This window comes from Pongo pygmaeus, chromosome 1, assembly GCF_028885625.2.
Source record: "Pongo pygmaeus isolate AG05252 chromosome 1, NHGRI_mPonPyg2-v2.0_pri, whole genome shotgun sequence".
NCBI lineage: Eukaryota > Metazoa > Chordata > Mammalia > Primates > Hominidae > Pongo > Pongo pygmaeus.
This window is the reverse complement of record NC_072373.2, coordinates 207,703,999-207,728,253: the sequence shown is the minus strand read 5'-3', so window position 1 is coordinate 207,728,253 and position 24,255 is coordinate 207,703,999. Positions and strand designations below refer to the sequence as shown.

Here is a 24,255-nt window from a genome sequence, read left to right as displayed (position 1 = left end):
TTTTTTGTATTGTGCCTTCCATCACGTGCTTTAGCTCCATGTGTTCTTTATGACTTCAGTTCTGTGTTTATAGGCTAACATTTTTGATGAGCTAATAGCCAAATGGTGGTACTTACCCACATGCTTAGATAGGCTAAAGTATTTGTTGACCAGAGGCATAGGAGCTTCCTATACTTAGTATGACGATAGCATGAAAGTGATGAATGGTATAGGGAGTTGCACAGTTTAATGACTGTAAGATAGGCTTAGATTACATAAGTCAGTCCTAATTTTTTACAAGTGAGTGAAATTCAAAAGTTTGTATTTAGCAAAATTTTACTGACTGCCTTTATCAAGATGAGAGCCCACACTTCTCAGGATATAAATACATATTTTTATATTTGGGGGAAAGGGCGATTTCCTATGTATATGGTAGGTTTAGCTATTGTTACTAAAAGTGGTAGGATCCCAACTCGTGAATTTTGTGTGATATGTCTCAAGGAACATCCTCACTTATTCCTATCTACCTTAAGGCTTTATGGGGTTCATATCAGAGAAGGACAGACTCTCAGGGAATGCTTTGGTTTCCATCCCCACCATCATGGTCCAAATTTCCCACCAGGGCTTGGGTGGGGTGGGTAACAGGAGGCTTCTTGCAGAATAAACTGAGCAGAATGAGAGAGAAAGGATGAAGTAGAGATGAACTCAACAATTGAGTAAACTTCTCTTACTCTACCAAGATCTGTAAAGGATATAGAGATGAATAAGGTAGTCCCTGCTATAGTGGTACTTGCACAGAAATAATTCTTTTTTCCCAACTTTTTATTATGGAAATTTAAAAACACGGACAGAAGTAGAAAGAGTACTATAGTGAACCTCTGTTTTCCCAATCTTGTTTTATCTGTCCCATTCCTGCACTTTTGAGTCCAGGGGAAGTCTGGAGTATTTTAAAACAAATCACAAACGTATCATCCATAAATATATTAATACCAGTAACATAAAGTGAAAGCCAAGGATTAGATAGAAGAACAAATTGCTATGGAAGATCCAAGGTGACAAGAAGGTGTATGAAGGTGTGAGGGAAAGGACACTAAGAGATTGGAGGGAAGGAGAGCATTTGTGAATGGCAAATCAGGATTTCAACATGTGTTTATGGAAGGGAAAAGCATTGCTGGCAGAGGAGGTTTAAGTCTTAAGTAGAGAAGTCTGTAAAGGAGGGTGGGATTATACCAGTGAGGGTAGGAAGATAGAAAGTTTAGGGTGGGGCCATGTTGTGGTGGATGTTACTTGCTAGGCTTGATTGTAGGTTGGAACTTGAGAGGTTTGAGAACGGGAAATGACATGATTAAGTCAGTGTTAAAAGTATAATATTAAAAGTAGGCAATAAGTACAGAATTGAGGTGAGGGGAGGGAAGCAAATCTCCAGAGTGGCTATTACAGTCCTCAAGAAGTGATAAGAGTCCACAGTAAAGATTAATCACTGATCATTGAGACACCATCTTTTTCTTTAGACTTTTCTGAATGTAGAGCAGGTTCATTAAGTCTTTCTAACGTAAAGAGAGAACTTTTTTCTAGCAGAGATATCCAGAGAAATGGATTGCTTTCTTGATATTAGATGAGCTTTAGCACATTTTTTAAAACATTTGTTTCTGTACCACTGTTGTCCTCAGGTGGGGCCTGCACTGGCTGCCAGTCTGTGAACTAACTGTCAATTACCAGTGTGGAATGAGATAAAGAAATTACACCACTAACCACACTGTTAATTCAGATGGTGACTTTTTTTTTCCTGGTAGCAAAACTCTCAGTGAAGAAAGTGGTGCATTGATTTATCCACATCTTACCAGGACCAGCCCTTTGAGTAGCACCGTAAACAGTTGTTAACCTTGTGTGTGGTTTTTAGCAGTTTGAATGCAGGGATATTTTTCCCAACGAAATTGGTAGTTGTCATTCAACTCTGATCTGTATAGGATTTTTCTAAGTTGATACATTTGTATTTGGTGCAGTAGCCAAGTGATAAGGCAGATTTTAAACCATTCTCAAATTTGGGAAGGGATTCTTTGAAGCTTTGAGTTATGCTTGCCTTAGTTAATCAAACATAAGGCATGCTAATGTTTCTGTACTGCTGTCTCCAGTAGTCTGTCTCAGAGCAAGAATGGAAAACTGTTGACTAGTAAACTAGCTTTTTTTTTTGAAACAGAGTCTTGCTTTGTCACCAGGCTGGAGTGCAGTGGCACAATGTTGGCTCACTGCAACCTCTGCCTCCCGGGCTCAAGTAATTCTCGTGCCTCAGCCTTCTGAGTAGCTGGGATTACAGGCATGTGCCACTATGCCCTGCTAATTTTTTTGTATTTTTAGTAGAGACGGGGTTTCTCCATGTTGGCCAGGCTGGTCTTGAACTCCCAACCTCAAGTGATCCACCCACCTTAGCCTCCCAAAGTGCTAGGATTACCAGCATGAGCCACCGTGCCTGGCCTAAACTAGCTTTTGAACAAGCTTAAAGGACAAGTACAAAGAGCCCCACTAATTTATGCTTATAATTACAAATACGTTTGATGGCTTTAGAAATCTAAAGAGATATAGGTCAGTAGCTTTATTCTCTTATTGCAGGAGAAGAAACTAAAGCTCACACGTGTTTGCCTAAGGTTATCATAATCAGTAAGTTGAAGAGCCAGAATCCATTGCCTGGTGTTCTTGTTCAGATTCCCATACTTGTTTGACTACACCTGGCTGACATTTCAGGGAAGATGGGATGAGGTGAGTGTATGCACCTCTTTCTAACCGCCTGTGTGACGACATCAGCTGAGTCTCCTTCTCTGAGAGCTTTGTTGTAGTTATTTTAGGAGCCAGCAAGGCCTACCTAAAGTAAAAATTCATTCAGTCATTGATTTTTCTTTAGTAAACTTGGATGAAATGGGGTTCTGTTTCTCCATGCTTTGTGGACAGCTTCAGTCAAAAAAAGTAACTTGTTGGTTCTGTTGTTAGTATATAGAAATTAATGATGTCATCCTGTAGATAGCCAGAAAGTTACTCAGAGTTATATCACTAGTAATAGTGTCTTAAGGACATATCTCCATACTCAGACATTTTGCTGCTGTAGGAAAATAAATCATGTGGCAAGTGATTTTTATTTTGTGTCATTGTTTTAATCACAATCACAAGAATCCCTCAAAAAGTTTACCTCTCTCTTCTCTCTCCTACATTTGTAGCTAGTATATTGAGTTTCTGTGCTTGTTTTTGACAAGGGACGTTTATTTTATGGCTTTGGATGACTACAACAAAGTCTTCCTTAGTAAAGATATTAATATGAGGGATATAATATAAAGATATAATATAGGGATACTAAGCATATCCCTCTAAATAGAAGGGATCTCCACTACCTTAAGCCTATAAAACAGTCAGAGCTAGTATAGCAGCTGCCTTCAGTTGATTGGTGATGGAGTTATACTCTGACCTATGCTGTCATCAGTAACAGCTTTAATTGGACATGGAGAAGGTTGGGAAATAGGGTAATTCATATTTCAGGGAACATTTTGCTGGTCTCTGCTGAGGGGACTGAAAACACAATTGGGGGAGACAGTGGAAATGGCTCTGAATGTTTTCTGCATCTCCTGTACACTAGCTAGTAACTCATGGGCTTTACTTTTTTTTTTCCTTTTTTTGGAGTGTGTGTGTGTGTGTGTGTTGTTACCAGGTGAGATCCAGAGGTTCCTCCAGTAACTGCTTTGAGAAACTGAGCCTTGATTGCTTCTTGGGAATGGCTCAGCTGTTAAGAGAAAGAATGACAGACAGCATGTGAAAAGTAATGGGTGTCAGGTCTCTTACAAACACCGTTAACTATAGGTGTATTAGGTATCTATCATAACTTAGCCAGTTTTCATTTGTGTTCTTATACAGTGGTGCTTAGATTAGTACGCTTTTGACACAGGCCTGTTGGCCTTCTTGGTTTTCTTCCTTTGAAGAAACATCTTCAATATCTTTATGACAGTCTTTCTCTGCCCTTTAAAATCATTACTGCCAATCCATGCTTGTTTATAAATGTAAAAATCTCATGCCTTCCTTTAATGGTCCTGAAGTTGCAAATAGTTTTTGCCCCCTTAATTATAGCTATAATACTGACTTTGCTTTTCCAAACTATATTCATTTATTCATTTAACAAGAATTTACTGGGCACCTCTACTATATGCTAAAAACTGCTAGAGGAACTACTTAGACATGTTGTGTGTGCCTTTTCCATACACTCTAATCACTGCTTTAAGGAAGTCAGAAAGATTCCTTATGGGGCGGGAGTTGGGGGAAGACAACAGTCTCTATAAAATCACATTGATTATTTTTGTTTTTGGAGACAGGAAGATCTTGCAGTGTTGCCCAGGCTGGAGTGCAGTGGCACAAACATGGCTCACTGTTGCCTTGCCCTCCTGGGCTAAAGTGATTCTCCCACCTCAGCCTCCTGAGTAGCTGGGACCACAGGCACACACCCCTACACCTGGCTAATTTAAAAGAATTTTTTGTAGAAATGGAGTCTCACTATATTGCTCAGGCTGGTCTCAAACTCCTGGGCTCAAGTGATCCTCCTGCTTCAGCCTCCCAAGGTGCTGGGATTTATAGATGTGAGCCACTGCTCCCAGCCTAGAATCGTATTGAATTTTATTTGGATTAAGGATCTATTCGCCCTATAGGGATAATAGCTGTATCTCATTTCCCTTGGCTGTTGAGGAGAATCTGAATTAGAGACTCTTCAGAAGTAAATTTCTTCTTCCAGGTTTTACCAAATGAACTAATCTTAATCTTCTGCTTTACCATAATTCTAGAAGTGCTCGATGGCATGGGATGGGGAGGTGGAGATTGACTGTGGCCTCCACTAGCCAGATTTGGCCATTACTGCTTTTTTCTGATTCTTGCTGGGGATTTCTCTGGCTAAATCTCAGAACTTTCATTACCTAGTGTACGTTGCTGCATTTAACTCCATTCTGCTCTGCTGCTGTAGAGTTTGTGAAGACTGGAAGTAAGATAGGTGTACAATGTTTTTGAAGACCTAAAGAGCTTATTAGAATGAAACCAGAGGTAGAAAGAACTAAAGAGAGCTGTCCTCCTTCCTTTGAGATTACTTCTTGCAGGATCAGGGACCTTGTCCAGAAAGTTGTTTGGCTTTCCCACATTCTGCATGGACGAGACACACAGGCTTCCCTTCCCCTGGACACATTTAGAGACAGTCCATATAATCTACAGGACCAAGACAATCAGGATTGAACCTATTTGGAACAGTGAGACTCTTCAAATTCTCTTAGTCTTGAAGGAACTATTTACCTGGAGCCTTTCATAGAGAAATAAATGGCTTCAAAAAATCAATCAAAATCTGCTTAAAGTGATGTCCATTTTGTTTGCTTCTTAAATAGAAGGCTCTTAGATTATTGGTCCTGTCCCCCAAAATGCTTCTTAGTTTGCTGTTACAAGTTCTCACTGTGTTGCAGTGTAGAAATCCACCTGCCTTCTAATGTGGTACTTAAAACCCATTGTAATCATTCCTTGAGTTTCTTTCTCAGGATACAAGTTAAGGATCTAGATTAGAATAGTCAGGTAAGATTTAAATTATTGTGACCTATGTTTAGCGATTGCCAATATTTCAATTCCATTTTGTTGTTACTGTTCCATAATAATTTGTAGAACTAATAGAATCCAAGGATTGTCATCAAGGGGAAATAAATGACTTAAAGTATGGGTAGTTTGGGGTTGTTGGGATAGTCATTTGTTAGTTCCTTTTGTTGTCTGGGTATGTCAAATAGAATATTTCTAACTAGCTTGTTTTTAGAAATGATTCTGTTTTAAAGGTATTAAAAACACATTTTGGTTTTCTCCCAGTCAGTATTGATTTCCTAAGGGACAAGTATTTTATGTATTATTTTCCAAATATTCGTTTAATTTCAAAGTGAAATTTTAATGTTGGTGGGAAAAAAAAGCCAGGTTTCAAAGCTATCCCTGGCTGCACTTGCAACATTCCTGTAATTGCTTAACTAGGTGGAAAATGGATGGGGCCTGGTGGCTGACAGTCTCACATAATCTCATACAACTGAGCCTCGGGTTAGAATGGTGTACCAGAGATGCAGTCCTGTCATCTGGTGTCAGTCAAATGTGGCAGCAATCTTTTGGTTTGGTTTTTGTTTGTTTGATTTTGTTGTTGTTGTTGTTGTTGTTGTTACTGTTTTGTGTTTTTCCTTTCCTCTTTTGAGTTTTGCTTTATTCCTCACTGCTTTCTGACACTTCCCCCTCACTCCCCTGCCTTTTTTAAACTGCCTTTCTTTTGGCCATTTCTATGCCTTGACTTTCCCATTTGGTCTCTGTACAATCTGTTCCTTATTTCTCTGGTGGTTGCAGCTTCTGAGCTAACAGAATGCTTCTGTCATGCTATGTGTTTAAAGCCTTGATTTTATTGCTGTCATACAAAACTAAACTTGACATGGCTGTTGGGCTGTTATTTACAGTTTATTTCTCTCTCTGCTGCACTGGTTAAAAGGACACTGTCAAGGTATTTTTTTCATAATTTTTCAAATCATTTTCCTCACTGTTTACAATAACCCATTAAAAGCTTGAAACCTAAATCTTTTCCTTTCAAAGATCCTCTCCATCATACATTCACACTGGTTTGTTGTTGTAGAGTTGCGCCTATATGTTGGGCTGGTGCCATTTGAGTTTTTGTCATTGAAAGCGCGTGTAAAACATTAGGTTTTTTTGTGGGTGGTGTGGGTGGACTAAGGGGGAAAGTGTAATGAATCCAGTGGGCTGCTCAGCAAACAGAGGGAAGAAACAGAGGTCAAATTTGGTCCCTCTAACCTTGACAGTGTCCCTTTAAATATTTCTCTACCACACACCCTGGACCCCAGTTACTGAGCCTGAGTGCTGTGTACTTTTTCAGTATGAACTTCCCTATGTGATGTCATCCTAGTTGCAAAGATTAAAGCTTGTCTGAAGCAAGCCATCCAGTTGACTGGAAGAGCTTTAATCTGTACCATTTGCACACTTGTGTATGACACATTCTGCCCTATTGTAGAGGCATATGTGATCTAGTAGTCCCTCTTGCTGCTATAGCATCCTCTTGCTAGGCATTTTAGAAGCAACACATAGAAATATCACTTTTATATTCCAGGAAAAGCAGTCAGGTCTCATAACTACCTAGATTTCACATTGAAATGTAATTGTTTCCTTTTTGAAAGAAGAACCAAATTTAGATTTCCAGAACCATCTTTTGTAGCATCATTGCAGGATTTGCACTAGAAGTAGCATGTTTCTGAGCAAAATTTCAGCATTGTTTGAGTTGCTCTGCATATGACCATCACATATCACATCAGTGAGGAAAAGTAGCTGAGAAAGTAAATGAAATTCCTGACCGAAGGATCTCTTCCATCAGCTCTCATAGCTGTGTAATAAGAACAAGCTCTTTTTTTGGCCATTGAGTTGAATGAGTAGTAGATCAGAGGTTTTTCATCCACCAGTCCTAGGTACCTTCCTGATATAAATGGCACCAAGTATCCAAAGCCTGATTCTCTGCCTCATTTAACACAAACCAGAATATTTGTAGAGATTTAGATTTTCTTTAGGCTAAGGGTAATTCTTTAATTATAAAGATACCTGATCTCTCCATGTATAGTCTTTGGGAACTTACTGTTTGAATATGATTTTGATTAAATCAGTTATGGCATCTGTCATATTTACAGTTCAAAGGAGAGTTGCAGTCCTCTTTCTTTTTGGGGGCAGATTGCCCTTCTTGCCAGATTCTTTCTGCCACACACTGGCTCATCTCGTAGAGTTACTTGTGTTATCAGTGAAGGAGCAGAGGCCAGGGTTCAAAATCGTCTGTTGGGTTGGGAAGTGGAAAAACTGTGGAGTTTCAAATGAGAGGTAGAATCTTACTGGGATGGTCTTGTCAACAGTCAGTTACCTCTCTGATTGTAAAAGGTCGCTCCTCCTGAGTCTTAGTGTTAACTAGAATTTACTTCAGTGTTTTATTACCGGTTTTAGATTGACTGTATAGTGAAATTCTGTATTTTGAATCACATTTCCCTAGTGATACCAGCCCAGCTTATAACAAGCAATGCTTGCCTTAAACACATTTTTTCTTTCTCTCACTTCTGCCATGAATTCAACAATAGGATTGCAGATACAGTTTACTTTGGGGCTGAATTAAGCAGTAGCAGAGGGGTGTGTGTGAACTAACTGATGTTATCAATAGGCAGGGACACAGCATGGCTTAGGATCATGGTCTTCCAGCTTGATGACCTGCTTTGCAATCTGTTTGCTTCATCCACATCAATGAGGAGCCAGACCTTCTGGTCCTTCATTTACTCATAGACTCTGTTAAGAGTTTTGTACATTCAATTCTGAACTTATTGGTGCCATAAAATATTATTACTGTGCGAAAGAATAAAAGTGCTAGTGTGTTCTTATTAGTAGCCATGAATTTCATTTCTCTTTTCCCTCCTCCTACCTGAGATTCATCTTTAAGGGGAAGCAGATACCTTGGGCTTCTTATTTTCCCATCCTGCCCTTATTCTTGGAAGGTCCTCAGGTTTGTTGACATAGTTTTTGTTCTCTGGGACTTTTCTAGTGTGTTGTTTGCATGTCAGCCAGCTCAACTTAATGCATGTCAGCTCAGTGCCACTTGTGCTCCATGTGACTTCAGTTAGCACCAGTGTAAATCCTGTGGCTGTTAATAGAGGTGGAGTCCCAGCTCTGAGGGCAGAAGTGGGAGAAGAAGAAGGAAATTGTCAGGGCCCAAACATTTCATATCTCATTTAAATGGATTTGACCACTTCATAGAAAAGAAAATTTGAATCATTGTGCTCAAAGGTTTCCCCTTTGAGATACATATTTTGACCTTTATAAACTATAGAGCATTTGTGTTTTCATGGATGGTTATGTTTAGTTTTATAAGGACCAACTCTGCTATACTTCGGATTTTCAGGTTCCTAAAGAGAAAGATGAAATGGTAGAGCAAGAGTTTAACCGGTTGCTAGAAGCTACATCTTACCTTAGTCATCAGCTAGACTTCAATGTCCTCAATAATAAGCCTGTGTCCCTTGGCCAGGCATTGGAAGTTGTCATTCAGTAAGTACTTTGATACTGCTTATTGTATAGTGAGTTCCATGTGTAAAGATTTGCTGTTTATGTTTTAAGTTTTTATGCAAGTCTTACTTGAGCTAGTTTTTACTCAATTTTGTATGAAACCATTGAATCCAAAATTAAAAATTATTTAAAATAATTATATGATCCCTTAAGGCCCCTTTCACTTCTAAAATTCATTGCTTTTATGGTATTATACTATATTTAACATAGCCTAGGAAATAATTTCCCACTAGCCAACTTTCTTGTTCCTAAGTATCAGAAGTTTCAGTGGGCCTTGATGCCCTTAAATGTTTTTGATGGGCACCTGTCTTATTCTGCAGAGTTGGCTTTGAGACCAGATTATACATATTGTGTCTCTTAGGTTACAAGAGAAGCATGTCAAAGATGAGCAGATTGAACATTGGAAGAAGATAGTGAAAACTCAGGAAGAATTGAAAGAACTTCTTAATAAGGTGAAAATTATTTAATAGGAGAAAAAGTCTATAGAAATTTTAAAAGCATTTCTGAGATTTTTTTCCTCCATGGAAGAGAAAGTCTGCACAGCTGGGACTCATTCTTAAGAAAATAATGACTAACGAAAGAGACTTGTTTTATCTGTCAGTCTTTCAGGGTGGCATTATTGATAAATTGTTGCCAGAGGAAATAGATCTTTCCTCTTTCTCTGGTTCCCTTTAGCTCAGGGGTATCCAATCTTGTGGCCTCCCTCAGTCACATTGGAAGAAGAAGTATTGTCTTGGGCCACACATAAAATACACTAACACTAATGATAGCTGATGAGCTTTAAAAAAAAAAAAAAAATAGAAAAGAAAATTCAGTGTTTGGAGAAAGTTTGTGAATTTGTGTTGGGCCGCATTCAAAGCTGTCCTGGGCCACGAGTTGGACAAGCTTGGTTTAGCTGTTCTAAAGCTGTCCCAGTGCCCTCAGCTGAATTATAGGACTAGCAGGAGATTAGCTGTACTGGAGCCAAGTTTTCATTGGTGAAGACCAACAAATCATCAGCCAGTTCATTGGCATAATTATTTCTGTTGAGTTGCCGCCACCCCCACCTCTGTTCCCCAGGGCTGAACCGTTAGGGCTCTTCTCTGCCACCACCTTCCAGAGCCCCAGGCTCCAGAGCATTAAAGTCCAACCATTTGTTTCTCCTCACCCTGCCAGCTGCAAAGGTCGCATCAGCTTAGGGAGAAAATAGCCCCTGGAGGGGGCCTTTATAGTGCATACTCTGGGTGTGCCTATGACTGGACTCTTGCCTCACTCTCACTGTGCCTCATTCTTCATCCTCTCTAATGAAGAGATCTCCAGCTCACAGTCTTCATGGATTGTGGTAAGGATGAAATGAGAAGAGTGGTTTAAGAACTGCCAAGTGGCCAGGATACCTGTAGGGTGCCCAGTCTCAGGCTTTGTCACTCTTATCCTGTGTGGTATCATCAGAAACCTGAAAAAAGCTAACATTAACAATGGTTCCTTAAGATTCTTTGGCCAGGCACAATGGCTTACGCCTATAATGCCAGCACTTTGAGAGGCTGAGGCAGGTGGATCATTTGAGGTCAGGAGCTCAAGACCAGCCTGGCCAAATGGTGAAATCCCTTCTCTACTAAAATACAAAAAATTCGCTGGGCATGGTAGCACACACCTGTAATCCCAGTTACTCAGGAGGCTGAGGCATGAGAATCATTTGAACCTGGGAGGCAGAGGTTGCAGTGAGCTGAGATTGTGCCATTGCACTCTAGCCTGGGTGACAGAACAAGACTCTGTCTCTTAGAAAAAAAAAAATTCTTTGACCTTTTACATATTTAAAAAACACATTATAGGACCAGGCGTGGTGGCTCACGCCTGTAATCCTAGCACTTTGGGAGGCCGAGGCGGGCAGATCACGAGGTCAAGAGATCGAGACCATTCTGGCCAACATGGTGAAACCCTGTCTCTACTAAAAATACAAAAAATTAGCTGGGCATGGTGGCGGGCGCCTGTAGTCCCAGCTACTCAGGAAGCTGAGGCAGGAGAATGGCGTGAACCCGGGATGCAGAGCTTGCAGTGAGCTGAGATGGTGCCACTGCATGCACTCCAGCCTGGGCAACAGAGCGAGACTCCGTCTCAAAAAAAAAAACAAACACACATTATGACAATTTGTTTCCGAAAATAAGTTTAAGTTACATTAGCAACAGTTTCCTTTTTGTGGAGAGTAAATTTATTTCAATACTGGGTTTTTTCTTTCTTTGTTTAAATTAATGAGACACTCCTCATCCTTCTCATTTGTTTTAGAAGGCAGCCCTGATCTTACTTATCAGATAGAGTTGTGGTACCTTTATGTCAAGCCCTATAAGATTTCTTTCCTATTTCCCAAATGGAATGATGTAGGTTAGAACAAGTATTTAAGAATTCTAAGGACTTTGCATTGTAGTCCTGTTTTGTTGTGATAGCAGTTTTGAGGAGCCAAAAAAGGGTACATGTGATGTAGACATAAACTACATTACTATCTGGAATGGTAAATTTGTGCTTTTCCTTCTTAGATGGTAAATTTGAAAGAGAAAATTAAAGAACTTCATCAGCAATACAAAGAAGCATCTGAAGTGAAGCCACCCAGAGATATTACTGCCGAGTTCTTAGTGAAAAGCAAACACAGGGATCTGACCGCCCTATGCAAGGTGTGGTATACATACATGCCTAACTGGTTTTATTTGGAATCCTAAGAAATAGCACAGATCTGGGGAATTTTGGAAAAAAGAGCCACTAGCCAATCACAGGTACCTTCAGTGCAATGAAGACGATTTGGTACATAAGGAGCCATGGGGATTTAATGGGTTAGTTCGGTTTAAGACCTGCTTGTCCTGTCTTAATAATTCTTATCCTGTCTTAATAATCTCATCATTTTATCTTAAATCTCAGTTTAGCCCTAACCATTTAGAGTAAGAGTATTAAACATGGACTTCAGAGTCATTTGGGGTCAAACTGTCTGATTCAAATCCCTAACTTGGAATCTCGAGCCATGTGACCTTGGACTCCTTCATTGCCTTATCTGTAACATGGTCTTAACACCTTGTAGGGTAATTGTGAAGCTTAAATAAAATGATGTATAAAGTGCTTACCCAGTGCCAGGGACATGGCATGCTTATGAAATGGTGCTTGCTATGATTTTTCATCCCCACTTTGTAGCACACTAGTATGTTTCTTCCATTATTTTCTCCTGTGTGCTCTTTGCCTCCCCCTAATATTCCAGGCCCCCAACTGTAACTTGTCTCCAAAAACAAAAATCTCTCAGCTCTATCTAACCCCAGCCTAAAATGGAGCCACACTTCCTATACATGATCTGAAGAGGAAATATGGTCCAGACCTTATACTCTGTGGTGGATATCTGACCCTTCAGGGTAACTCAGATTCACTTAACTTTTATCAGGAATATGATGAATTAGCTGAAACACAAGGAAAGCTAGAAGAAAAACTTCAAGAGTTGGAAGCGAATCCCCCAAGGTAAGGAAAACAAACAAAAGTTCAGAGGGATAGCTTTTACTGTTCTTTCAGTTTAATTTAGAAGGAAAATTGTAAATCATAGTGAGCTTTTATTTATGTTCAGTGAATGGTTTAAATTGTTAAATAAATGAATGTTTGAGGTTTCTAAATCCCCTGCTCCTGTATTTTAATGTGTCCTAGATACCTAAACAGATTGTTTCTAAAGAGAGAGCCTTTCTCCATAAGATCTGATATTTGGATAAAGATGTAATAGATGGAAATTATCTTTCTTGAGGGGGTAGAAGGTGCTGTTGCTTTACACTTCCATAATTTTGGGAACTAGTGGGGTATTAGACTTTATTTCCACTGGGTTTTTGACAGTGAATGCTGGTGAAATGTTTTCACTTGCATCCAGCCTCCACGTAAATCTGTTTTGTTCTGTATTCAAGGATGCTGCCCATCCTTTCTTTTTTTGAGATGGAGTCTCGCTCTTGTTGCCCAGGCTGGAGTGCAATGATGTGATCTCAGTTCACTGCAACCTCCACCTCCTGGGTTCAAGCGATTCTCTTGCCTCAGCCTCCTGAGTAGCTGGGATTACAGGTGCCCACCACCGTGCCCAACTAATTTTTGTATTTTTAGATGGGGTTTCACCTGTTGGCCAGGCTGATCTCGAACTCCTGACCTCAGGTGATCCACCTGCCTCAACCTCCCAAAGTGCTGGGATTACAGGCATGAGCCACAGCATCCGGCCTGCCCATCCTTTCTATAGAGTCTATGCTGTGTGTAAAATATAAGACATTTTTTACAACTAATAAGCTTTTATGATACAAGGTGATTTCATATGAAGTATTCTTTTTTTTTTTTTTTTTTTCAGACAAATGAGGCCTACATGTAATTTGCTTTACGTAGTGAGCTTGGCAATGCTCTAGACATCAGAGATAAAGAGGTTAATAAGACAGATAAGATGCTACTTTTTGATTTGTAATTTCTTCATATAAGGCACAGCCCTGGCTTAGGTTCTGACACAGTTACTGAGATCAGCTACATCACACTGAGAGAACTAGTGATATCTTTTAATAATCCTGTACTCCTTTGTTCTTTTGCAGTGATGTGTATCTCTCATCAAGAGACAGACAAATACTTGATTGGCATTTTGCAAATCTCGAATTTGCTAATGCCACACCTCTCTCAACACTCTCCCTTAAGCACTGGGATCAGGTAAGTTTCCCTTATTGTTTATTTTATTGCACATGTCTTTGAGAGGGATTGTAAGAGAAACAGTTAATTTTGTATGTGTGTTTTTAAACAGCTTTAGTAAGAGACATCATTTACATACAGTGAAATTCACCTATTTTAAGGGAACAGTTTATTGATTTGCCAGACTTCAGTCATAAGCCCCCACACAATCAGAATATAGAACATTCCCATCATCCTGAAACGTTTTCTCCTGCCCCTTTGTAGTTAATCTCCCATGCTCTGGCTCCTGGCCCTGGATTTGCTTTATCATTGTAATTTTGTTTATTCTACAGTTTCATATAAAGCAACCACTGATGTGCTTTATCACTATAATTTTGTTTATTCTACAGTTTCATATAAAGTGAATCATACAGTACATAGCTTTTTGTGTGTGATGTATTTCACTTAGTATAGTTTTTGAGATGTGCATGAAGTTTTTGAGATTCATCTTTTTCGCCTGTATCAGTAGTTTGTTCCTTTTTATTATTTAGTAGAATTCCATTGTGTGGATATACCACAGATCGTTTATCCATTCACTGGTGCCTTAATGGGCATTTGGGTTGTTTCCCTTTTTTGACTGCTAATGAACGAAGCTGCTTAAGAATGTTCAAGTCTTTCTCTTGAGTAAATATCTATGAATGGAATTGCTGGGTACTATGGAAAGTGGATTTTTAACTTTATAAATCAACTTCCAAACTATTTTCCAAATTGCCTTCCCATCAGCAATGTATGAAAATTCCATTTTCTCCAAATCCTCACCAATCTTGATAATGCCAGTTTTTAAAATGTCAGCCATTCTAATAGGTATAGTAGTATTTGCATCTCCCTGATAACTAGTGATGTAGAGCAACTCTTCCTGAGCTTATGAGCCATTCATATGTCATCTTTGAGTAAATGTCTGCTCAGATCTTTTGCCTATTAAAAAAGTCTGGTTGTCTGCTTGTTGATGAGTTTTAAGTTTATTATGTTCTTTAAATTCTAGGCAGAAGTCCTTTGTCAGATTTATGTTTTACAGATATTTATTTCCTTCTCATCTGTGGCTTGTCTTTAATTTTCTAAATCTGTCTCAAAGAGTAAAAGTTTTTACTTTAATTTTTTTCTTTTGAGACAAGGTCTTGCTTTGTTGCCCAGGCTGGAGTGGTGTGATCATGGTTCCCTTGCAGCCTTCACCTCCTGGGCTCAAGTGATCTTCCTGCCTTGGACTCCCATTCCTATTTATAAAATTTTTCTTTTAAACTATGTTCTTTTTCTGTCTTGAAAAGAATCTTTGTCTCACCTGAGGTCACAAAGATGTTATCCTGTGTTCTCCTGCAGAAATTGTATGGGTTTAGCTCTTATGTTTAGGTCTATACTCCATTTTGTGTTAATTTTTGTGTATAAGGAAAGGTAAGTGAAGGGTTCATGTTTTTCCATATAGTTATGTAATTATTATTCCAGCACCATCCTTTTCTTTCTTTGTCTTGGCACCTTTGTTGAAAATTAATTGGCATGTAAGCGTGAGTATTTAAGGTTGTCTTTTCTGTTAATTTATCTGTCTATCCATATGCCACTATCATACTGTCTTGTAAGTTCTCCAGCTTTGTTCATTTTTGAACTATTCATTTTTGGCTATTTTAAGGTACGTATTTCCATAACAGTTTTAGAATCAACTTGTCAATTTCTGCAAAAATCACCTTCTGGGATTTTGATTAGGAGTGCATTAAATTTCTAGGTCAATTTAGGGTGAATTGCCATCTTAACAATATTGAATATTCTTATCCTTAAATACAGTATACTTCTCCAAAAATGGTTTTCTTTCATTTATGTCAGTGATGTTTTATAGTTCTCAGTGGGCAGGGCTATACCATCTTTTCTTAAATTTCAGTGTGATTTACTCTTCAAGTGAGAAATCACAGGGCTTCTTGGACCAATCTCTAAATCTGAGACTTTGGCCAGAATTAAGACTGTATAGGCTGGGTACGGTGGCTCATGCCTTTTTAAACCCAGCACTTTGGGAGGCCAGGGCAGGCGGATCAATTGAGTCAGGAGTTCAAGACCAGCCTGGCCTTGTCTCTACTAAAAATAGAAAAATTAGCCGGGCATGGTGGCGGGCACCTGTAATCCCAGCTACTTGGGAGGCTGAGGCACGAGAATTGCTTGAACCCAGGAGGCAGAGGCTGCAGTGAGCGGAGATTGCACCATTGCACTCCAGCCTGGGCGACAGAGCAAGACTCCATCTCAAAAACAAAAAAATGTATAGAAGTAAATTATTAAATTTTTACTTCTGTATTTTAGTTTACATTATACATTTTCCTAATAAAAATTATTTTGACAGGCCGGGCGTGGTGGTTCATGCCTGTAATCCCAGCACTTTGGGAGGCCAAGGCAGGCGGATCACCTCAGGTCAGAAGTTCAAGACCAGCCTGGCCAACATGGTGAAACCCCATCTCTACTAAAAATACAAAATTAGCCGGGCGTGGTGGCACATGCCTGTAGTCTCAGCTACTTGGGAGACTGAGGCAGGAGAATCGCTTGAACCCGGGAGGCGGAGGTTGCAGTGAGCTGAGATCACGCCACTGCACTCCAGCCTGGGCAATAAGAGCAAAACTGCATCTCAAAAAAAAAAATTATTTTGACTTCTTAATCTTTAGATTATAATCTGATATTTTTAGTATTTGAAGAGTTGGACTTGTTAGAGGTAAAGTCTTGCAGAACTACCAGTTCCTTTATGGTTTTTCATGTAAATACTAAATTAGGCCCTTCTATTCATTGATTTATCATTTGATGTTTCAATATGTGTCTGTTTGTAATAGTATTACATTTTAAATGAGTGATTTCAACTGAAGTAGAGTGTTGCTGCCAGCCCAGTATTTTGATCTAATTTCCCCAAGAATTTCATGAAATTAGAAATCCTTACTAGCTTACAAAAAAAAGTTACATAGAAAAAATTTCAGTAAATTCAAAGAAGTAAGATCATTTTGGGGATCTTTAAATTCCAGGTCAATTCCTGACTTTTTTTTACTGAATGGACTGTCTTGGGCCACTCTTTAATGGTCCTAGATTACCTTCATCTAGTTTGACTGACTTAGTTTTGGAAATCTTCCTCAACTTAAAACCTATAAATTTAAAGAATAAAAACTGATTTTGCTCTCAGGTAAAAGAAAATGTAGTCAGGACTGTGACTCTGATATCCTTCAAGTCTGTAATATATTCAAAAGCCAGATAAATAAACTTGAATGATGTTTAATCATCTGAATTTCCTGGATCATCATTTTCCCTACCACCTCCCTACCCTAACCACCATAGAAGATCCGGACTTAGAGGTATTGGACTGGGATGATAAAAACTATCCAGGGAAGGCCGAGCATGGTGGCTCATGCCTGTAATACCAGCACTTTAGGAGGCTGAGGTGGGTGGGTCAGGAGTTTGAGACCAGCCTAGCCAACATGGTGAAACCCCATCTCTACTAAAAATACAAAAACTAGCTGGGTGTGGTGGTGCATGCCTGTAATCCCAGCAGTTACTTGGGAGGCTGAGGCAAGAGAATCATTGGAACCCAGGAGTCCGAGGTTGCAATGAGCCGAGATCATGCCACTGCACTCCAGCCTGGATGACAAAGCAAGACTCTGTATCAAAAAAAAAAAAAAAAAAAAAAAAAAAATCCAGGGAAGAAAGAAACTTCCCTAATCTCACTACCCAAAGATTTAGGGACATTTTGGTGTTTTCTCTTTATCCTTCAGTTTCCTTTGATAACTGTAGCTAAATCTGAGTGATTTGTTCTTTAGTTTGCCTTAAAATAGTGCCTGTTTCCACAAGCTTGTGTATTCATTGTTGTTGTACAGAACTAGGTGCAAATGACACAGATTAAGAAAAGGTTGGAAATATGTTCTTTCCTGTTTAGGATGATGACTTTGAGTTCACTGGCAGCCACCTGACAGTAAGGAATGGCTACTCATGTGTGCCTGTGGCTTTAGCAGAAGGCCTAGACATTAAACTGAATACAGCAGTGCGACAGGTTCGCTACACGGCTTCAGGTATGTCACTGCTTTACAAAAGGTAAGAGAGAACTCTTCTGAAACAGGACTGATCTTTTGTTAGGTGCGACCTATCAGGTATATTTCCTGATAGAGTGTTTATGACACCATAGGTAAAAAATTGGCATTTATAGACAGTCGAGCCTGTAGAGTCTTTGGTGGTTCTAACCCTATCATTTTATAAACTGGGAAATTGAAGCAAGTTTTAGAGTTTCCAATTTGTGCATGAGCTAGTTGGATATTACTGGTTGAGCATCCCTAATCTGAAAATCTGAAATCTCTAATGCCCCAGTGAGCATTTCCTTTGAGCACCATGTCAGTGCTCAAAAAGTTTTCCATTTTGGTGACCCAGTGAGTTTGGATCTAGTTTTGTTAAGTATATTCATAAATACCAGGATTTTGGCCCCTGGGCTCCACTAGGACCCACCCCTTACATTTCACCATCCGCATTTTGGTCTTTGGATTCATTTTGGCTTTTTCTATGCATTTGGGCTAATTCGCGTACGTTTCGTTCCTAGTTCTGGAGCAGTCCTGCTAATAAGTCGACTTCTTCAGAGATAGAGTTTCTCTGTGCTTGCTATGGGGATAGGCTCAATGCTCATTATTATTGCTGGTTTCAGACTACATTTAATGTAAAGTGCAGACAACTGTTGGATTTTGAACTCCTCAAGATAACTAGTCATCTCCCTCTCTGAGAACCCATGTATGACTGTAGGCATGAGAAATGGAGACATAGCCATCAGTCTTACCCTGCGCTGCCCCTCTCCTTGGAGTTACTGAGATCACCACAGATGTTTTGGTTTTTTTCTAACAATCAGTGAAACAGTTTTCCATTTAATTTTCCCATCAGAGGCAGCTTGTAGTTGACAGTGCTGAGAAGATCTGCAGCCTTGAGTCTTTTGCAGGCAGACGGAGAACAGTGAGAATAGATGTTGTGCCATTTTCTCGAGTTCTGCAGCCACAGAAAATGAGCATGTACTGAGCTTTCATATTTGAGATATATATATATATCTCAAAATATATATATAGTATATAAACAGACATTCATTAAAAAACGAGGAAAACGATGTTAACATAATTTCAGTACCCTCTCTGAGGTCAGCTTTGAACTCATTCATACTCTGACAAGCTGAGAATCACTGTGCATTCTCAAGCATAGCACTGTGCATTCTCAAGCATAGCACGGTCCACAGTTTTAGGCTGCATCCCCCAGATCTGCATCATAGCCTTCTTGTAGCATTCTTCTGTTGGTCGATAGTGAGCAGCTAACCACAGTCAGAAGACATTGGTTCTATTGGAATGAGCATTTTACTCTTTATTTTTGATCTAAATGTACTTGAGTAAGTGGTGTAAGGTCCTTTCATTAGTCTAGATCACCAGTGTATCAGGAGGGTAGTGTGGGGATGACAATCGAGGATTCTGAAGTTGACTACAAGGGTTTGAATCCTGGCACTTATTACCTGTGTAGCCTTAGATGAGTTATTTCACCTCTGCCTCAGTTTTCTTATGTGAAACATGAAGGTAATGAAAATAGAAAAATGAGAATTGAGAAATGGATGTCCATCTGTTGTACACCAAATGTTCAGTGTCCTTATCAATGCCATATTCATCACCACTAGTCTTTTCCCACCCAACCTCTGCAGGATGTGAAGTGATAGCTGTGAATACCCGCTCCACGAGTCAAACCTTTATTTATAAATGTGATGCAGTTCTCTGTACCCTTCCCCTGGGTGTGCTGAAGCAGCAGCCACCAGCTGTTCAGTTTGTGCCACCTCTCCCTGAGTGGAAAACATCTGCAGTCCAAAGGATGGGATTTGGCAACCTTAACAAGGTAGCTTGCCCTAGACACTCCTGTCTACAGATCTGATGTACAAATAGCAGTCTTAGTTGTTTACTTGGTGAGGAGGTGGCCTTGCATTTTTGGGCCTTTGGCTATGCTCTCAATTGTGACATCAGGGCTGAGGCGTGTCAGTTGATTCTCTTCAGTGCCGAAGTCTATCATCAAGTGTCTGTTCATATGGACTTAGCCTTATGGGGTCATTTCACAAACTCAAGCTTATAAAAAGGGGATCATAAATGTCATCCTAAATAAAAAGGATTGCTGGGCTTATTTTGAAAGCAGATTAGAAGAGACTTTAAGGAAGTCTGTTGAAGCCAGTATTATCTGGCCCCTGTCACTGGCTCATGTGCTTCTTTCTTATGGTAGGTGGTGTTGTGTTTTGACCGGGTGTTCTGGGATCCAAGCGTCAATTTGTTCGGGCATGTTGGCAGTACGACTGCCAGCAGGGGTGAGCTCTTCCTCTTCTGGAACCTCTATAAAGGTAAATGCCTTCTAATTTTAATCTTTTCCATATCCTTACAGGAATATAGAATTTGAAATACTTGGGGTTTTCTCAATATATATGCCTTAATTTCTCTCTTTATTAACTCAACAAACAATTCCTGAAATATCTTCTAGGTACTGGGTTATAAAAATACCTGCCTTCAAGGAGCTCCCAACTTAGTGGGGATACTGTAAGCGGGGAAGCAGGCTTAGAACAGGGCAGTAGGTGGCGTGATGGGCTGAATGCCCAGGTTACTGGAGGTCCACTCAGACTGGAGGGACAGGCCCAGGGAGGCTTCCTACCAGGGGAAGCTTGCATTCCTCATTCTCAGACTGACTTGCCCCTGATTCTTTGATTACTTCCCTTACTATGTGTTTATGAAATTCCTACCTCCTGTTCAGTTCTTTTCTTTTGTAATTGGACTTAACTCTATGTAGACTTCTTATATTTGTACCCCACCTCATTCCAAGAAAAGGCTGTAAAAATAAGACATTGGCCTTGTCAGTGCAGACACATCAGCTAACCATTGGCTTGCTCCCCATCCCCAGTTCTTTCCATTACTCCTCACTGCCCAATGGTGAATGGTCTTTCACACCCCAGGGCCTCTAACTTCACAGAGGGGGAACTTGGTTCCCTGAGCACATTGCTTTCTGAGAGCAGTAGCGTGTCTTTTCCCTTCCCCATCCAGGCTGTCAAGTCCTGTCAGTGCCAGCCTTACAATCTCTTGCAAACCTATTTACTTTTTTCTGTTGCCTACCTCCCCAGTCCAAGCCATTCTTACCTGTTGCCTGGACGGTTACCAATAGCTACTACTGCTATTCCTGCTTCTTTTAGTGACTTTCTACTGCTGAAAGAAAATGTTCAGACTCCTTATCTTGGCCCATGCTAAGGTTCTTCATTATCTAGCTCATCTCTACTTCGTTGTCCATCCCCAGGTTCTAGGCACATTCGGCTGTTCTCGCATCCTGGAAGGCACCATGCTGCTTTCTGCTTCAGAGCCTCTGCATGTACTGTGGTCTAGGCCTGGGGGGGCTGCTTCTCCCACCCCCTCGACCCCCCTTCCTTCCCAGCCTGTCTTACTCAGCATTCAGGTCTTGACATAAATGCAGTATTTCAAAGAAGACTTCCAGGACACACATATCTCCACTGCCCCAAATGTAAATTAAATACCCTGTATTCTTTTCCGTATAGCCTACGTTTTTCTTCCTAGCTTTTAAGTTAATAATTGTCTGTGTAACTTTGCATCTGTTGCTCTATTGGAATATATGGCTTATATCATATTTTTTATCCCCCTTTTCTAGTACTGTGCCTACCACCTAAGTCTGTTGCATAATTACTCACCAGATGGGTGACTGAAGACAGTCCTGGGCTTGGAGGGGCCTGGGATGGCTAAAAGGGATGTAGTCATTGTCATGGAGCTATCCAAGGTAGTCAAGGTTAAGAATTCTGTGCCAAAGTAAAGGGATGCTTAATAATTCCCTTTTATTAGCAAGATCTGAAATTATATCTTCAGAACTGCTGTATTTTGCCAAGTTAGAAGCAGTGAGGTGCCTGAGAATCTTACTTCACTCTCTAGTCTGCCGGCTCCTACTGGCTGGTTTCTGGAGACAAGAGTTCCGTATGCTGGTTCAGAAACATAATCTGTCTCTTCGCATTTGAATGGTGCTGCGTGTGTCTTGTCATCAGATTTCAGAGCACCAGGAATAAGGTGGGGCCTGATAAGGAAGTTTTTGAGGAAAGTCTGTAGGAACACCCTAGAATTATCCTTTCTGTTTCCCCAGCTCCAATACTGTTGGCACTAGTGGCAGGAGAAGCTGCTGGTATCATGGAAAACATAAGTGACGATGTGATTGTTGGCCGATGCCTGGCCATTCTCAAAGGGATTTTTGGTAGCAGTGCAGTACCTCAGGTAAGTAGGTAGGTGGGGCAAGGAGGGATCTAGGGTTCAAACTCAACCAGGGTTTAATGTATTTGCAGCATGTTCTTGGTCAGGACAGTTTAAGCTAGAATTGAGGTGTGTGCTTTTACATGAATATTAATGTTTGGAGTTCATGGCCTAAGCGTGGGGTTCAGAAAAGCCCCCCAGAACAAGAGCTGGGGAATCTGAAGGCTGTTAGCTGCATTTCTCCTCTGGCTTTAGAGTCACACCATATCCCTGACATTTTAGACAAAATGGCCAAACTCCAGTGAGTATCTCCAGGAAGTTTTCAGAGAACCTCTTGGTACTTTTTCCTGTTCTTCGAAATACTTTAACCCTTTAGGATTCCTTTGAAGGGAAGCATATTGTGAATTTATAAAAGAGAATAAAGGCCAAGCCCTGTGTAGATCTCTGGATTCACAGACAGGAAGGCAACATGGAGGGGCATCCTTCCTGTCTGCAGTCCTTTTGTCCATGTCTGTTTTAAAGCAGGCATTCATCACTTGATCACTGGCTCTCACATGTTGCCCCTCTTTCTCTTCACTTGCATCTCCACCCACCACTGCTTTTCCACCTTTCAAGGATTGATTTGTCCTTGGTGTCTCATAATGACTTTTGCTCCTGGTTTTTCTTTTAGCCCAAGGAAACTGTGGTGTCTCGTTGGCGTGCTGATCCCTGGGCCCGGGGCTCTTATTCCTATGTTGCTGCAGGATCATCTGGAAATGACTATGATTTAATGGCTCAGCCAATCACTCCTGGCCCCTCGATTCCAGGTGCCCCACAGGTGAGAAACTGGCAAACTATCTGGGCTTATTTGGGAAGAGGCCAGGATCTCATGATGTTCCTGATTTTTTTTTTTTTTTTCAGAATTTAGTCATTCTAGCTTCAGACCGTTTCAGATAAGAGCAGAGTTAAAAGGATGGGCAGCATTTCTGATTTCTCATAATTTGGTTTTGTAAATCTAGGCAGTGTACATTCAGAATGGAGGAGTCCAGAGTATAAGTCAAATAACGTTTTTCCTTATTCAGGTTTTCTCCCTAAAAAACAAAACCATTTTTAATTGCACTTCCATTTTGTAATGGCTCATAGAATTGCTGTAAGGTCTCAATTACTAGGGGCTTCCAGGGCATTTCTAAGAAATAACCCTGGGTCCTTATCTAGACCCTTATGCCAGACCCCGCTCCAAAGAGCGGTAAGAATCCCTCAGTGTCATAGCCCAGACCTGCTCTGAGCTGCGAGGCTGAAGCGTACCTGATCACCAAATGTCCTGTGCTTCAGGGTAGCGAGGCTCCCTCCCAGAAGGTAGTTATACATGAGGGAAGGACGCTGTAGAATTGGGTATCTAAACTGATGAGAACACATGTTAAGCATCACTTTAGGACTGAGGCTAGGTAGAGTTTTATTGTCTCATTTCTACTTGTCAATTCTGGGAAGTGCCTACTGTAAGGGAGACTCTTCGATAGAATGATGAATAGTAATTGGGGGGTCAGCCTTTAAAAGGTCAACAGGAATTTAGCTATTTAAGTACAAGAATAAAGGTATATGTGCAGCCTGCCAATTTTCTCTTTTTCCCCTAAAATAGCCGATTCCACGACTCTTCTTTGCGGGAGAACATACGATCCGTAACTACCCAGCCACAGTGCATGGTGCTCTGCTGAGTGGGCTGCGAGAAGCAGGAAGAATTGCCGACCAGTTTTTGGGGGCCATGTATACGCTGCCTCGCCAGGCCACACCAGGTGTTCCTGCACAGCAGTCCCCAAGCATGTGAGACAGATACATTCTAAGGGAAGACGCCCATGTGCCTGTTTCTGCCGTGTAAGGAAGGCTCTTCTGGCAATACTAGATCCCACTGAGAAAATCCACCCTGGCATCTGGGCTCCTGATCGGCTGATGGAGCTCCTGATTTGACAAAGGAACTTGCCTCCTTTGAATGACCTAGAGCACAGGGAGGAACTTGTCCATTAGTTTGGAATTGTGTTCTTCATAAAGACTGAGGCAAGCAAGTGCTGTGAAATAACATCTTAGTCCCTTGGTGTGTGTGTGTGTGTGTGTGTGTGTGTGTGTTTTTATATTTTGAGAATAAAACTTCATATAAAATTGGCCCTCTCTTTTGTTCCTTTGGGTTGGAGTTACATACGAGATGGGGGCGTTACTCCTTTGGAAATGCCAAGTAAGTTTATCCTATGGCAATAGTAATACATGTTTTCTCCATGTTTAAATAAGGAAG

The 24,255-nt window shown here is 40.5% G+C and overlaps 1 protein-coding gene across 4 annotated transcripts in view; it reads left to right on the top strand.

Moving 5' to 3' along the window:
- KDM1A (lysine demethylase 1A) overlaps positions 1–24,128 on the top strand; it is a 63,950-nt gene extending 39,822 nt beyond the window's left edge. For 2 of the 4 annotated variants that reach the window (XM_054501461.2, XM_054501468.2), the window contains 11 exons: positions 8,933–9,075; positions 9,455–9,545; positions 11,601–11,735; positions 12,485–12,558; positions 13,644–13,755; positions 17,654–17,786; positions 19,430–19,617; positions 19,993–20,107; positions 21,892–22,019; positions 22,666–22,812; positions 23,611–24,128. In XM_054501461.2, coding sequence (XP_054357436.1) covers positions 8,933–9,075; positions 9,455–9,545; positions 11,601–11,735; positions 12,485–12,558; positions 13,644–13,755; positions 17,654–17,786; positions 19,430–19,617; positions 19,993–20,107; positions 21,892–22,019; positions 22,666–22,812; positions 23,611–23,796 — 1,452 coding nt within the window. In that variant the 3' untranslated portion in view covers positions 23,797–24,128. The remainder of the gene's footprint in view (positions 1–8,932; positions 9,076–9,454; positions 9,546–11,600; positions 11,736–12,484; positions 12,559–13,643; positions 13,756–17,653; positions 17,787–19,429; positions 19,618–19,992; positions 20,108–21,891; positions 22,020–22,665; positions 22,813–23,610) is intronic. The other 2 variants (XM_063658773.1, XM_063658769.1) reach the window with 1 other exon arrangement.
- Positions 24,129–24,255: the final 127 nt, after the last annotated feature.